Consider the following 16,937-nt stretch of genomic DNA (forward strand, 5'->3'; position numbering starts at 1 on the left):
ATTTTAAATGCCTGTTTTTATTGTAAAGTACTTTGTTTTGAAAGGTGCTATTTAAATAAAGTTTATTTGTATTATTATGTGTTTTTGTGGGTTCCTTGTCTCTACTTTCACCCTTCTGTGTGCTATGTCCTTAGGTGTCTCCATATAAGAGGACCTATTGTCCTCTCATGTTTGTGCTTTGATAAACCACAGCCTAAGCATGCAGCCTACCTAAGACACTCACAGCGTATTTGAACCCTTTTCTCAGAATAGATCCAAACTGATTTATAAATGTGGCTGAAACATGAAAATAAAAGACTGTCAGGGAAAAAAAACAGATTTAGGGAAAGACTGTAAGAACTGTGTAATATCTCTATAAACATGATGCTCTAACATGCAGCAGACTGTTGTCATCAGTTGGATCATGTTATGCAATCTGTCTCCATGGGGTAATAGCTCCTGTTTTATACAAACTGCAGCTTTCCTTCATTTCTAGTAATGACTTAGGATTTAAGGGGAAAACACATTTCTGTTTCTGGATGGATCGTTGCCCTTTCTGATTATTTTCAGCGTTTTGTTCATACATAGGCTGTTAGACTGTATCTGGGTTAGTGAGGGCTAACTTGGCTGTAGTGTTACTGTCGGATGAATGAACAGCCCGCTTTGCACTGAGCTGGCGCACCAGCAGAGCCAGCCTTTACGCACGAGGCATCATTGGCTGAGAAAGCACGCGTGTCACAGAGAAGAAGACGAACCGATGAGCATCTTGAAACGCACCGGTTAACTCGTTTGAGTGACTCGTCCGCGTCGCCCGGTCGGTCGCCGTGTTCAGTTGCAGTTTGTCGACGGTCGGACTGATTGACTTCTTCTCTCCCTACCGGAGCTGTCCAAGGTGATGAGACATGAACCAGAGCGCAGGAGCAGCGCAGCACGGCCGGAGATACTCCGCTGAAGGAAAGGTAACAGCGCAGGCTGAAGCTGTGCAGCGCATCATGTTTCCTGTCTCTGCTTCAGTCAAATCGCATGGATGCTTTAATGATTGACAGTTCTGAGCTTTTTACTTTTTCTGCCATGTGAAAGTTTCAGTGCCAGAGTAAAGTTGGCAGCTTGCTCGGGTCAGTCTCGAGCAACTAACCTGAACCACGTGGAGGAAGTTGTGAGTCGCTGAGATGAGATATAAAAAGTGTTTGTGTGTGTGTGAATCTGAACGCATGATGGTTTGTTGTGTTCCTGTAGCGCAGGCACAGTGTTAGATGCATGATTTAGCTGCAAGGCAGGACAAACGGTGTTCCCGTTTGAGGACGGTCTCTCTAGAGTGGATCCACTCCATTGTATTATTTATGGGACTTTGAACATACCGACAAATATGGCAGCGCAAATATTAACATTTAATATCGATCCCTGCAGACGAACCTCAGGATGCATTTATTTTGTCTTTCCTGATGTGAAACGGGTGAAACTGACTTCGACGCTGTGCCAAAGGTGTGAAGGTGTGTGTGTGTGTGTGTGTGTGTGTGAACTCAGTGCTGAAGAGAGCGGCCCTTCAGACGGCAGGTCTTGATTCTCAGTATACTTTGTAAAACGAATGTTACACTGTATAAAGACACTGTGAGAATAATCCAACAAACGATCGAGCAGTGTGTGACGGAGAGTGCAGTGTACCTGTCTACAACATCGCCTGTTTTACTACATTACTATGTAACTGTGGAGAAAATTACAGAAAGCTGCATCAGAAAAATACATAAAACACAACAGGACATTAAAACAAGATATAAGTGTCAAAAGACATGGAGACACAAAGAATAAAATAAATAAAGAAGATAAAAGAGAAGCTTAAATCAAATAGAGCAGAATAAACTGAAGAATATAAAATTACAGCTCAGTGACAGAGTGCAGTGTGGCATATGAATAAATAGTCCAAGATTTAAGTGAATAAAAATGAGTGGTAAACATCAAGGTCTTAAGAAAACTGACAGTTGGAGCAGACCTTGAGTTTTCTGAGAGTTTATTCCAGGTATGTGCGACACTGAGACTGGACGCTGCTTCTCTGTTCAGTTTTGACCATGCGGACAGAAAGCAGACTCGTCCCAAAAGAAGTCTGAACAGTTCTGAACTGAGCAGCAGATCAGAAATGTATTTTGGACTTTGAAACCATTCAGTGCTCTATAATCCAACAGTAATATGCTAAAGTCAGATCTCTGGCACACAAGAAGCCAGTGTGAAGATCTGATAGCTTTATTAATGTTTAACTTTCTCGGTTTTAGCGGAGACTCCAGCTGCAGTATTTTGAATCAGCTGGAGCTGTCTGACTAATTATGAGGATAAAAAAAGAAAACATGACAATGTGACTGAGAAAATAAAAACAGTTTGATCTGTATGGAGGACTGCATAGGCTGCAAATAGCAGATGTGATTCAGAACAGGATTTAACAGTGTATTCAATTTGGAGGGAAATGATAAAAGTGCTTGATGATAATGTCTAGAGTCCATCAGAGAGTGAGGAGCACACTAATGGGCAGTGCTGTAATTTAGCATGTAACACCGAGCTTCAGGGCATGTTTACCTACTGCAACATGTTGACATGTAGCATGTTTTTCTTACAGTACAGCTGAGGCTGCGTAAGCATTTGACTGGCTTCAGAGCGATGCTGTCAGGATATGAATTGCTGAACAAGTGGAAATTTTGAGCTGTTTGTGGCAGTGGATGGAAAGTCAGTGGATCGATGTCATTAGCTCTGTCTGTGTTCTAAATATAATGGCAATATATCTGATCGATTTGGGTAATATCACTCTGGAAGTGTTGGACTTACAGACTAATGGACCAATGGACCGATCCACTGACATTGCTATTTCTAGAGTCACATTAGAAGCTTGAAATGATAGCTTCTCTCTGAGGAACAGAAATTAATTTAAATCACCTTGGTATATGCTACACTTTGTGCTTGTCTCATTTCATCCCCCATTCTGCAGCCATTAAAACCAGCTGCAGAAAATGGGAAATGAGGACAATTGTGACATTGCCCCCCATGGGCTTTGAGGGAGAAATAAATGTGCATGCATTGCTGGGGGGGTTTCCTGCCTCCTCCAGTCTATTCATGAAACTGTGGATGTAAGCTATGCAATTTTTCTTTTGAGCCAAATCATTTTCTCAGTGACACATTCTGAGCAATTGGAATATTATAAACTCAGTGTGAGATCTTTTTATGCGTCTTGTTTCTTACTTTTCCGCAGCAAAAACATCTGTCTGAAGAAGTCATTTTGTTTTCAGAATTAACCGGCAAGCTGTATTTTCGTAAAGCAGGAACTTGCTTTCTGATTGGATTTTCTTCCACTGCGTTGTTTAAAAAAAAAAAAAAAAACAGCTCTCAATTCTAAGGGAGAAGATTTAACTAGTTTTGAGACAAGTTTTTTAAACTCACTCACATTTCCATTTTTTTCAGTTAAAAACAACAGTTATCAGTTATGAAACAACAAAGGACAAAACAATTTGTTAACACTGGAGTTTTTAAAATACACAGTGGAATATTTTATGTCATTATTGAGAAGTTGATATTTAGGATCTAACACTTAAGAGGGCAAAGAGAGACACAGAGGTGGGGCAAAGAGCCACAGCCAGAATCAAATTGTAGATGTTGCGTTTACATTATTCAACCCCTCAGGCCTGTAATCCACCAGGGTGCAACCAGAGTGGGATGTTACAGGTGCCAGTTTCCTGGAAATCGTAACTGATATACAATGCAGAGCTGTGCTGCTTCTAAAGTTCCTGGAAAGAACAATGTACAAATGGCTGGAACAAATGTGTTCAGTTGGTGCACTTTCATTCCAATTATTTTGTAGAGTTTTGTTTACAGTGGGTGAGCCGATCATGCAAATGAGCAAAATGTGTCTTTCTGTGTGTTTTTAAATTACAGGAACACTGACAATTCAACAAATTTAACCGTTATTCTGAGAATATTCAACATCAGCAACTGCTCAAAAACATGTCCTCAACTGTGTGGGTACAGTTTTAGAACAGTGTCTCTATTTTTTCTGTAATTAGTGAAAAATGAAATATTGTGACACTGTTCTTTGTTGTACTCAGTCAAACACTTGAATTCAGTGGTTTGGATCGAAGCTGGTTTAAAGTGTTCATAAACCTGACAATCCATAACCTCTAGTTTTTCCCACCTTAAAAGAATAATTCAAAATTTTGGTAAATAGACTTATTCACTGTCTTGCCGACAGTTAGATGAGAAGGTTCGATACCACTCTCAGATCTGTCTGTTCAGTATGAAGCGGCAGCCAGCAGCTTGTTATCTTAGCTTGGCATAAAGATTGGAAAAATATATCTCGTTTGTTTTGTTTTTGTACCCATGAGGTTACAACCATCAGAGCGTCCAGAATTTAATCCAGATTAAAAAAAAAATAAAAAAGGTCTCTCTGACAGGATGGAGCTCCACCCCTGATGTGACCAGTGTTTAACCTCTAAAACTTTCTTTCAACCCACATTGAACTACAGATGGAAGAGTGGAAAACTGTGTTTGTCTAAATTTATCAGGTCTACCAGCTGCTTCCACTGACAGACACATCATTTGTTTTAGCCACCTGTTGCATGCTCTCCCTGCTAAAATCTGGTTAATCAGCGCTTTTTGTTGTGTAGTTGTGTAATTCTTTGTTATTATTGATAGTTATAAATGTTTCATGAATGCGGTTGTTGCCTTTGTTTTCCATCACTTACTTTTAGCCACTTTACATTTCTGATTCTTTATTTCTTGTTCCACATAAGTTCAAGTTCATTCTGTCCCAAAGTTGATTTGTGCCTTTTAAACACTCTTGACTGATCATCAAGAGAAACAGTTTTTTAGTCTTATCTGAGGTAACAGTCTACTAGCGTAAGCAGAGACCAAGTAATTCACAAGATCATCAGTTTACAGAGCAATAGTCCTTGAGGACTTGTGACATCCTCACGGCTAAGTACGAGCCTGTTAAACATGATTTGTCCCTGTGTACTGCTACACTCACAGTTATGATCACAGAGCATTTACTGAGTGGTAGATTGCCATTATCTTACCTTGCTTGGATTCCACAGCAGGAATGTTGTTATCAAAAATAATATGTCACCAGGATATAAAAGTGCTCTGGGGCTGGGCGGCATCTGCTGTGGGGAACAATGCAGATAAAAAGCACATGGTATGTTTTAGAACAGTGTGTGTTTGCCTTATGCTCACAGCTTGATTGGTTATGGTTAGCTTGTGTGATTTGTGTGATGTTCTGACACCTCTTTGTCTGTTCTATTTCTTTGAATTGTGACATAGCAAAATCCACTCTAACTTAAACACTTTGCTATTTCCTGTGTCTTGGATGGAAGGGATAGATTAGTGATATCAAAAAGCAAAGAAGCATTGAAGAAGGACTGAAATCCAATTATTCAAACCATCTCTTCCTGTGGTTATATACATAATCTTTACTCCTCTCAACTGTAACTATGTCAGTAAGTGGTCTGTGGAAATAGCCGCTGCAGGATGTGTTCCCTGTGATAACAGCAACTTAAGTTACGCTCTTGTAAACCATCCTTCTCCCTGTCTCTTTAAAACAAAGGGAAAAAGTTGCTTTACTGATTTCAAGTCATGATACTACAGGAGGCACATAACGATCTGAGTGGGTGAGGATGCTGCGTGAATGACAGTTCATAAAGACCAGGCTTGTTTTAACTTAATGTGTTGTGCAGTTACCAGATAGTTTCAGGTGCATTAGCGCCACCCTCTGGACCGCAGGAAGGCTGACACTGATTTACACGTGGCCTGTGAAAACCAAGAGAGTCTGCAGTCAGATTTAAAATTTGGCAAATTCTCATGTGCATTTTATCTGGATATGAGACACTTGAAATAACAGACTAAGACTCAGGCTGCGTTCAGACTGACATGAGGCTTCATTCACATGAATGAGGCCAGTGTGGCGCCATATCTGCTGTGCCAACAAAGAGCGCTATGGCAAAAACAAACAAACAAACAAACAAAACAGGTTACGAATAGAAACTGTTGTTCTGCGATCAGAGGTGCCCAAAGCCATCTCCAATTCAGAGCAGTGTACTAATGTTTGCATGCTCATGTTTGGCCTGTTAAGAGAGAGCCACTAAAATCTCCACCCAGTTCTAGCTTTATAAACAGCCATTGAACCCGAAACTGGAATCCATAAAGTCAGCAGTGTGACAAACAGCAGGTTGACAAAGATAGTGGGCTCTGCCTGTGCTCATCGAAGGGTAACAACAGACAAACAGCTGCTGTGAGCAACTTAAAGTGGCTGTTTTTTCAAGATAACATGCCAAAACATGCACATGGCACAGTTTTTTTTATCCCCTTTCACCAGTGACAGAAATGAAAAGATCTGTGATGTTTCTAGGTAGAAATGACAAGTTCAGCCAAAACTTAGCGCCACGGCCGTCCCCTCCAGCGAGCAAACGGTTTGCTTGGTCCGTTGAAGCACACAGATCAACACAGAGGAACAGTGCTGTCTTCAGGGACAGCCTGGTGTGTAATTTAAGGGAAATCCTCTCGGCACATTAGGGGCTCACTGGAGAGAGAGACCGGGGCACCGCAGGGAGCTCCCACTTTGGGACAGATGGGCGAACAGTGGGCTCTCGTCGTTTTCCTCCCTGTAGAGAGTGTTTCAGGAGAATGTGAGTGAAAAAGAAGCCTTCGCCAAAAAACCAACATATGGAAAGAAATCGCTGACACCGTACCCGGTTCTCAGGGGACTCTGAGGCATTCAATCAACTGTGAAAACTCTTACAGCTTTATTGATGTTGCTTTACGTGCGTGCAGAACCCACTAATGCATCCAACAAACATGAATTAAACAACAGATCGTTCGCTGAGGGATTATGGAAAGACGTTCTGGAAAAATTTGGGATTGAAAAGCACAAAACACTGTTGTAAAATAATTCCTGGAACAGGCTGTCCATAAGTTGCAGTTACAAGAATATTAAAGTGTGGAATTAAAATCTAAGCAGAGCCGCTGGCTTTGTGTCTAACCAGGAACGCAACACTGTGTATAACTGACGTGCTTTCACTGAACCTTGAGAGACAGCAGAGCACTATAATTTCGCAGCTGCTTTATAGCATTTGACAAGTGGCTGTGTTTCTTCATTTTTAGTATGGTTCTAGGCAGATGTCAGAAGGTCCACAACAGGATTTGAATAGCTATTGAATGACTGCAGAGACGTGGCGTGCTGCTTACAGACGTCGGGATGAATACAGCTGTCAGCTTTGTGTGCAGAGCTGGCCGTACTCCACATGATGAAGTCATGAGAAAAATCCTTGAAATGGGTTCAACTCTTACTTAACCACTGCCAGCTCTATCTTTGGTATGTTGTACATAAGCTTCTTAGATTTCACGCGGCCATTGTAATTGGAAAACAAACAACAAAGACAGAATGGGAGTCTGGCTGTTGCCATCAGATGAATCTGAGCACAGTGACTAACGCTCATTTCCAATCATTTTTGCCTTCACCATTACCCAATAAGCATTAAACAGACGGGGACTAATTACCAAAAAAAAAAAAGACATTTTCATCATTTCCTCTCCTATGTTCATGAAGCACTTTCGAGTGAAGTGTCAAAGCAAATGAGCCCGGTGTTCGTTTTAATGTTGCTTTGATCTCTGGGTGTCAGTACCCTGTGAAAGAGGTGTAACAGCTGGAGAGCCAATCTGAGCCTGGCTCTGAAAGGAGATGATTGCGATTGCAGTCTCCCAGCAGTTCCTCCTGCTCGGCACTGTGAGGCATGTGGAGCCCAAAACTAAGAAGGGAGGTGGAAGGCAGACATGCACTTCTGATAGATAGCATCATTGTTTAGAGAGCAGGTGTGAAGTGTTTTTCCTGTTGCATGTTAATTACATATTATCCAGATGATTTCAGTGCAGATGGTTTCAGTTTGACTGAGTTACAGTATGGCCTGATAATCACATGTTTTGGCAGGGCTGTGTTTGACTGGGAGCAAGAGGTATGAGTTAGGAATACCTGAGTTCTAATTCTTAAGAGCTCAGTCCTGGTTAATTTGCCTGTCGTGGTGAGGAGTGCGTCTTTTAACAGAGTTACTGTTTGTTAGAAATGACTCGTATTTGAAACATACACATACTGTACTGTAACACTGGTGTCACGTGCATTAGGTGAAATACACACATGCTTTGCTTCCTGTGAGTCCCCTGTGTGAGGGGATGCTTTTACATACATGATACATGATTACAGAGTGCATCTGCATCGGATGGCTGTTACTGAAGAAGTGAATGTCATACATGATGTTCAAAATTAGCTTTCACATAATTTATAGAATACTTAAGGATTGCCCTTAAAAATGCCCTTCATTTATTGCATGATATATGACCTGGTGGGTTTTGTGTGTATTTGTGTGTAAAGGGGTTAAGGGGTATATGCCATACTGATGTGTGCCTCATCAACCTCCTCGAGGTACAACCTAACTACAGTGGCTATGGCGATACCACATGGAGATTGCAGAGATGCCAGTGGAGATTGTTGAAGAAATGTAAATGATTGAAGCTTTATTTGGAAATCCAGAGAGCCAAACCCGGTAGCCACGCAAGCATTCAGCAAGGGGCAGCACCTCTTTCTGTCAATCACATGATGTGCGTCTATCACACAATCGAACCACAGTTTGGTACGATTCTCTGATGAAGGATGAGAGAGGAGTTTGTGTTGAAATGGATTTAAAAACTGTAGGAATAAAGTAACACATAAGTCACACAGGCCATTGTGTATATGGAGATCTAATTTAGATCAATGCAATAGATGCATTCTGGTAAATATTCAGAGCTTTTATTATTATAAAGTATGAATAATGGCACGATTACAACAGAGGGAAAACCATGTCCAACCAGTCAACTGTATTTTTTATTTTATTTTTTTTTGGCTAATTCTGGTCTAAAAATAGATCTGTCTGTAACTTATTACTTTAAAGTTCGTATTGCAGACAGAAATCAAAACCAGTTTCTCGTGTCTACACTTCTGCCTTTGCTGTAGCATGTCTGCTGATAGGGGAAGTTTTAAAGTGTGAGTGGGCTCTGTCTGCCGGGTCTGCTGCATGTGTAAAATCACTGTCAACACTTTCATGTTATTCTGGATGGAGGGCAGGTCCTGATATTACAGGGAAGAAAGCAGGGAGGGGAGAAAACAGGCCTCCAGTCTGGGGATATAGAGCTGAAATCGAGTTCTTTAAACTTTTCACAGTCACCTATGGCAGTTGGAATATGGTTTCCAAGCATGTCGGGCTTTTTTATTATGATTATTTTTTGTTCTAGGGGCAAAAATCATTATGAAAAATATCTCTTGTGTCAAACCAATGGTGTAATGTGGTGTTTGTCCACCTTTTGAAGCAACACTGAAACACAGAGAGGAGATTAAGGAAGGAATGAGTGGAGAGACATTAAAAATGCAGATTACAGTCCTGCTGTCAGTGGAAAACTGACTACAGGACCAGAGGGTTATTCAATAATTAACAACGATGAAAACATGGAAAAACATGTTGATATTTAGATTTCATTTCAACAATACTGTTGGACAGAATTCAGTAATAAGTTGATTTCTTTTTTTTGTTGTTATTGGTTGTTTTTGTTGCATCGCCCCTTATGTTTCTCTCATTTTGGAACATGCCAAGGCTCAAGGTGAAAAGCAAACGTCAAAGCTAAGAGTTCAGCTGATATTTCAAAAGTATAAGAGGCGTGGCAGCGGCTTATTTGCTGTTTCACAGTTTTACTCTCATCTGGAGGAGCTGAGTGTTGATAACAACGATGCAGCTAACTCCTGATTGATTCAAAGTGTCAGCTGATTTCAGCTCTTATGTAACACTGTTGAGATCTTTTGAGCATCAACTTAGCCCATTATGCAACACTCAGTTTTATCTACATAATCAGGATTGGAGCCGTTAAAGTGATGCGCTGAAGAATGAATGTGATGTGGTGCAGATATGAAATACAGGGTAAAGTCTTCCTGCACTCCCATATTGTTATGAACTTGTATGCTAACACTGCTGCCTCCTCCAGGTGGCGGTTTAACGTAAATCAGAACACATGAAACTAAAAATGTGCCTCTGTCTTCATATTGTCACTTTGTTTCCTGGATAATCTCCAGCATTTTTTTAGCCTTTTGTATTTATTTGTGCTTGTTGTTTTCAAACAAAATCTTAAACTATTATGTTTTAATCCTTTTTATTTTCGCCTGTTGGCCAATGAGGCCAATTCCAAGGGAATCATGCCAAACTCCAGCATATTATTTCCTTCTTCGTTTTATTTTAACTGCTGGACCTTCTTCACAATTACCACTATGAAATGTTTGAAAATGCTCAAGGCCAGCGATCCTTTTTAAAAATTAGATAAAACCAGTGCCAATAAAGACCCTTAAATTTGTAGGAGTAAAAAAAAATAAATAAAAAAAACCACAAGGTCTTTATTTATGAGAGGGTAATTGATCTTTCTCACTTATCTTTCAAATTGCTGAAAGCACATGCACTCTGTGAAGCACAGGCATTAATTGAAAGGCCCTTAAAATGAATTTTTCAGGAGTGATTCATTGTTCGCAAAAACATTCTTGAGAAACCAGCCAACTTTCCAAACTGGGTCACACCAACAGTTTCCCCAAAACAAATTACTTATTCTCCGCTGTCCTTAAATTTTGTGCTATGCAAATTCAAACCGTAATTATGATAATTTTCCTTTTAATAACTTTGGAAATGTTAGGTCTTTATACAAGTCATGGGCTAAATGCAATAAACCACCTGAATACCTGCAGAGACACTGTATGAGTCCTGACTACTGTGAAGGAGATTTGTGATCCTGAATCGCACAGCTGGAAATGTAAGGTTTGCTTCACACTAGGCCATGATAAGTTTTGTATTTACACCCTCTATGTGCTGTAAGACAGAAACATGTTTACACATATAAATGACAAGTCATATATACTAAAGATTTGAATTTTTTTCTGTGTTTAACGTCAGTAAAGTATGAGGGATGCTGAGAGTGAATCTAATGGACAGTATCAGTTTTAACATTTTTACACAGAAAAATAAAGGTGCTATCTGGAACCAAAAGTGGTTCTTCAGAGTGATCACATAGAGGAACCATTTTTTTTTTTTTTTTTTTTTTGGGTTCCACAAAGAAATTTTTAAGAAGATGGTTGGGGTTTTTTAAAGAACCCCAAATGTACCTCAAAGAATTCCCATAAAATTGTTCTTTCAAAGAACAGTTTTATGGTTTTCAGTAAAGTTCTTTGCTGAGCCAACTGGTTCTTAAAAGACTATTGGTTCTTCAGCAAACTTTATAAAATATAAATGTTCTATGAGAATTTCAAATTAAAATATTACATGTAAAGTGTAAAATGAGTGCGTGAATATACTGCAGCTGTTAGCATTAAATAACAGTTTTAGATATTTCTTTAAAAATCAAAGCATTTCAATAAAACTAGCAAATCATTTAAACTACAGCTGTTAAAAGTCCAGGTCAAGAAAATATGATTTAGAACACATGACAGCAGATGCACACTGGGTACTGGATTACTATTTAATTATATGTTTCATGTTCTCTTTAAACCACACAAGCTAACATTAGAGTGTTCATTTGTTTCTAACATTACTGTGATCTGCTGTATTTCTTGAATGAAATCATCATCAGTGTAAAGCGGAGAGAAAACAAACAGATCAAAGAACGCTGGTGTTAGAAACTGTCACAAGCTCCTACTCACTATTTATCTTTGTTGGGAGTTTTTGTTTGTTTTGTGTTATTTTTGTAATTGCAGAGCATTGACCAGTTTACAACTCTGTTATCAGCCAGTTAGTCGCCAACAACCTAAAACACTGGAGAGTATATTTATTTCACTCACAATTACAAACACCTCAAATAAGAATAAATAAGCTTTTCATGCTACAAAGAACCAGATAAAGTCCCTAAACAATCACATAAGAACAAGTTAATAAAGAGGTTCTTTTACTGGCGATGGTTATTTGTAGAACCACAAAGGCTTCTGAAGACCCCTTTAAGAACCATTATTCTTCTGAGTAACTTAAAAGGTGGCAAGAGCTACTGAGCTGTTTGTGAGGAAGAGGAAAACTAGGAATACATTAAAGGAGAGCTCGTCAGATGGAGAAATGGAGAGCGTGACATGAGCGTATCAAAATAGAACAAAGCTGTGTCTGCAAGCAGGAAATTCATCCAAACTCAGAGCGCTGGCTGCTGTGGGGAGGGAGAGGTCCCGAAGCTCTGGCAGGCAGAGAGTGGGCCGACTCCAGATCTCGCCCAGGGGATGGGATCAGGACTCCAGGGAGCTGAGCTCGAGAGAGATAGATCTCAGTCCTGATGTATGGGCACTTCTCTCGCTCTGTGCTGTCTCCATGAATGGACACATAGGATTATTAGTTATACAGTTCTTCACTGCCTGAAATATCACCTATTACTGAGTGTAAATCTGGGTCAGGAGGAGTTGTGCCAGCAGCAGAATGATTTGTTAGGGAAACAGCATTGACTGTGTAATGAGCCGTGTTATTTTTTGTTTGTTTGTGTTTGGATCTAACATTGGATCTTACACCTCCATTAAAATGAATTAAGGAATCATAGTCAGGTTAGGAAATACATGTTAGGAGATACATACAATACGTCCAAGTTTAAAGTGTATGGACACGTCTGTGGGGCATTTAAATCAACCCTGTGTTTGTAGGATGTTTTTCTATGATGCCCTGATTTCATCCTCAACACAAACAACAGAGAAAGAAAAACTGTTTTGTATTGGCATTGCTTTTACACCTTCTTTAATGTGGATGTTTTCACTGATTCTACTGGCTTCTAATGCTACATATTTACACATATGATCATGATAAGCTATGTTACATTAATACGACCAATGCTCTTTTGTGGTCTCTGTGTTCCTTTGTGTAATGTTCCTTTTACTTTAATAGATTTCTAAGGAAATGTAGTGGCTGCATGTTTTTATGAGAGGGATTTTTTACAACACACAATGATGTATGTGTCTTTAATAAACAGTAGAGGGGTTTTGTGTCTTTAATGGGTTTTGGCATTTCCAGGGCTTTTAGACAGAACTTGACATGATGTTACATGAGGTTTGCTGTCTCAGAGCCATTCAAGAGTGTAACTAAAGCAGGTAATGAGTCATCATGAACTCATTACCAGCACCAGATGGTGCCTCAACCACTGGATTGGCAGCAAATGGAAATTACTTTTCACCTGTGTAATTTTAGCATCAGGTCTGAAGAAGTGGGGCTTTGACATTCTTTTTTGTCCATTGAACCAACCAATTTCAACACACTGATAGAGAGCAGGCCTGGATCAGAGGCTGTGAAACTGGATCCTACATAACAGAGTTGAGGTGATTCACACCAGGCGAGGTGCAGAGCCAAAGACGATCACACTACAACACCTTCTGCCACCAGTAATGTCCTATGGGACAAAAAACGTCCCATTAGTGTAAAGCAAGGTTATATTGATAAAAAATGACTGACAGGTGGAGAAAAAAACGGTGCTGGGCCACAGTGAGACTCCATAACAGCTTCACTGCCCCTTTGGCATAGATCCAAGCTCTCCCAGTGGTGTGGTTCAACTGGGTGGAGATCTGGTGACTGTGTAGGAACTATGAGACTATGATTCACATCGTCTTCAAACTTCTCAAACCATTCAGTGAGCCCTTGTGTCCCATGAATGGTGAAATGACAATGCCAGTGCTGGTAAACAAACTGATTATATATGTTATACTATTACATGATTACATTGCCGTGGCGAAGTCATCACTGGCTGGATTACATTCAAAGGCAGTGTTTTTTTTTGAACAAATGAAGTGCCACATTTATCAACGGCTGTGGAGTTTATTGTGTCTGAAGTCACTGTGAACTTCTTCCATATTAAACCAGACCACAGTCTTTCTCTAACCTTAATCAAGTGCTGTCAGTGTTTAAACATAACCATGAAAAAAAAACAAAAATAGGGGAAAAATTCTGATACAACACCTTGTGTACATCATACAACATCTGCTAGCAGTGCTCAAATGTCAGCTGATGTCCACAGTCATATTCTTGAATCTTTAAAATGGTTTAATCCTCTGCAAAAAAAAAAAAGGAAGATATATATCACTGTAGTCAGATAGAACAGCTTCACACAGCTGCACTGTACCTCTGTCTTCAGATGATATTTTCTACTCTTACACTTCCTTTCCAGCTGGCTAAGCTCTGTCTTTCTGCAATAAACCAGAAGAGACACAGATATTTGTGCACAAAATCTGTTTTTGAATACCTGTCAATTATGATTACAACTAATACGATACAGCTGCTTTCTTATCATTCCAGTTGTTCAGTGAAGGAGTGATTTGAATAAGTCAGCCACTGGAACAGAGGTGCCTCCTCTCCACTTGTTAATAGCAATTGTCAGCCCATGAAAGGTTTTTCCAGAAGAGGGCTGTTGTTTTGAGCCGACAGGGGAAAAAAAAACAAAAAAAACCAAACGTGGATGGCTTCCGTAGCAACTCGGAAATGGGAGGGGCTGCTAGAGATGACGGCTGTGAAATGTTCTGAAACAAACGACCAGAAAACAAATGAAAAAGTGAAATGAAAAAAAGACTGGAAGCGAAACCATGGAAAAGATTAGCTTTAGCCTCCCCTCCTAGTGGCATTTTAAAATTTTATTTTTGATGCCTCTCTTGGGAGTGCACATACAAAATGCTTTTACCTCTAAAAGGATTCTTTAACTAAAAACAACAACAACAACAACAACAACAAAATAAAACCAACAGGAAAATAAATGGAAAAACAGCAGGAAACAGACTACTACTGCACAAAATCTGAATGTGCACAATTTGAAAAAATGATCAATTTAAATGGCCACAATTCATCTGTACCTCTGCAGGATTAAGATATAAAATCACCATGACTCTCTTATGACTATGTATGGATTGATGCAAACCCACAAGCAACCTAACGTGCATTTATTCATTAGATTTACAGGACTGTGCTGTCTTGGAGGAGGTATGTGCACTTGAGTGCTGTCTAGTCCACATTTGGTTCACAGATTGCTCCTCTAAGCCTCGCTCTGAGTGAGGTTTATGAACTTATCTGTGCAGAGGACAGGCGAGCAAATTCTGATTCCACATGGATTTTAGGCAGATCCAGGCCAAACTTACTTTTTGCCACCAATGTTGTTCACCTTCAGGTGACTGCAGCCTCCAGATGCAAACTGCAGATATTCAGTGTCCTATGTTGTGCTTAAGCTCTGCACACTTTTCTTATCCTCTTAACAAACATAAACACACACACACACACACAAAGACACACACCTTCTCATAAACAATATTGATTACATTAAGCCTCCGTTAGCGGCTCTGCACCACTTCACATACCATACATGTTCTCCATTTACTATCTGCCATTTTGTCCTTCATTGCACCTCCATTTAGACACTCTTAATCCATGCAGCTTTTCTGTATCTATATCTGATTACACGTGGGTTTACAGGCTCGCTGTGCTCTCCCAATGTCAGAATAAAACCCCACACCTTTTACACGTTATCTTCTGCTGCAATTGGACGTCCCGCAGAGGGTGATGATGGTGGCGGTCATCCAGCCTGTGGCTGAAAGACAGGATCTGGTGTGCAGGTGAAGAAAGGAGTGGAGAAGCAGCTGTTTAATGTGCTACTGCACTGCCTCATTATGCTAATCTAAAAGAGAGCCTCCATAGGATACAGACATGCATGAGCTTGAACTGGCTTTGAAGAACAGAACATGCTCAGGGAATAAATCCACAGGGGACTGTGCTTTCCTCTCTGAGTAAATGCGTGTGAATGAGAGGAAGCATATATGTGTGCAGTTGGTCTCTCTTACACCATCAATCTTGGTTTTTTTTTGTTGTTGGTGTTGAAAAATGCAGCACTGGAGCCATCATATAGTCCAACAGAAAGTGGGACATGACAGCACATGTTTGTTTTTTGTTTATTGTTATTGTTTTGTTCCACTTCAGCTGGCAGTTGGTTTTATAAGACGGTCTCTTAGAAAGCTGTGGACCAAGTGTGAACATATTTCATTATCTGTACTTGGATAAAATTGCTGTGGCAGACTGACAACCTGAGCAGGGTATACTGAGGTTCTTCCTCAGTGTGAGCAGGGATAACTGAAAAGCATGCTAGAAAGTAACTTGCTTGTATGACACATTGTCTGGATACGTCATTACAACTGTTCATAGCTGTTCTGAACAGGAGACACAATAATTATTTATATGCAAGGACAGTCATTTTCAGACAGTCTTTTAATGACGCACATTTCTTTTCTTGCACATGGTAGTTCACCTGAAAAGTGTCGGAAATGGTTATGGAAAGAATAAAGGAAGAGAACTTGAGAGAAAGAGGCTCAAACCCTCCCTTCTTTCTCACCTCCGCACAGCTGGCCAATCGCAGCGTGTAGTGGGCCTTATACAGGGCACATGCAGTTCCCTCATTTCTGCCCCCGGAGAGGTGTACAGGGGAGGGAGGGTTTCCCAAACTTCGACTTGTTGTTCGACTTGATGTGCTCTTCTAAAGCAGATATGTACCTTTATATGCATTTTCCCTCAACTTCTTTAATGCAGATAGAGGAGAAATGTGCTTTTGCTTAAAACAAATGCACCAGGAGAAAGCCATTAGACTGAGCAGTCTGTCTGACATTTATAAATCACACACAGCTTAATGATGGAGGGACCGTTTTATACCTGAAGGATCTATGATGTCATTTGTGGAGTGTCACATAAAAGCTGGGCCTTGGGGCATATATAGTCAAGGTTGCATAATAGACCCAGACCTTGTGTGATGGGATCTCTGCTGGAGGACAGATGGATGGTGGGGGGTTGCTTGTTAGCCACTGGTTATGTTTGTGGGTTTGAAATCATTAACAGTGACAAGGGAAATAAGCCTCACTGCAATCCAATATTTTAACAAAGGCTTTAAAATGATTGGTA

The 16,937-nt window shown here is 40.1% G+C and overlaps 1 protein-coding gene across 1 annotated transcript in view; it reads left to right on the forward strand.

Annotated features, from left to right (window-relative positions):
- Positions 1–762: 762 nt before the first annotated feature.
- The window catches only part of LOC121194872 (inactive dipeptidyl peptidase 10-like), a 105,396-nt gene continuing 89,221 nt past the window's right edge, over positions 763–16,937 (forward strand). The window contains exon 1 of the mRNA XM_041057995.1: positions 763–938. Within this exon, the coding sequence (XP_040913929.1) occupies positions 882–938 (57 nt within the window). The 5' untranslated portion in view covers positions 763–881. The remainder of the gene's footprint in view (positions 939–16,937) is intronic.

Source organism: Toxotes jaculatrix, chromosome 15, assembly GCF_017976425.1.
Source record: "Toxotes jaculatrix isolate fToxJac2 chromosome 15, fToxJac2.pri, whole genome shotgun sequence".
NCBI lineage: Eukaryota > Metazoa > Chordata > Actinopteri > Toxotidae > Toxotes > Toxotes jaculatrix.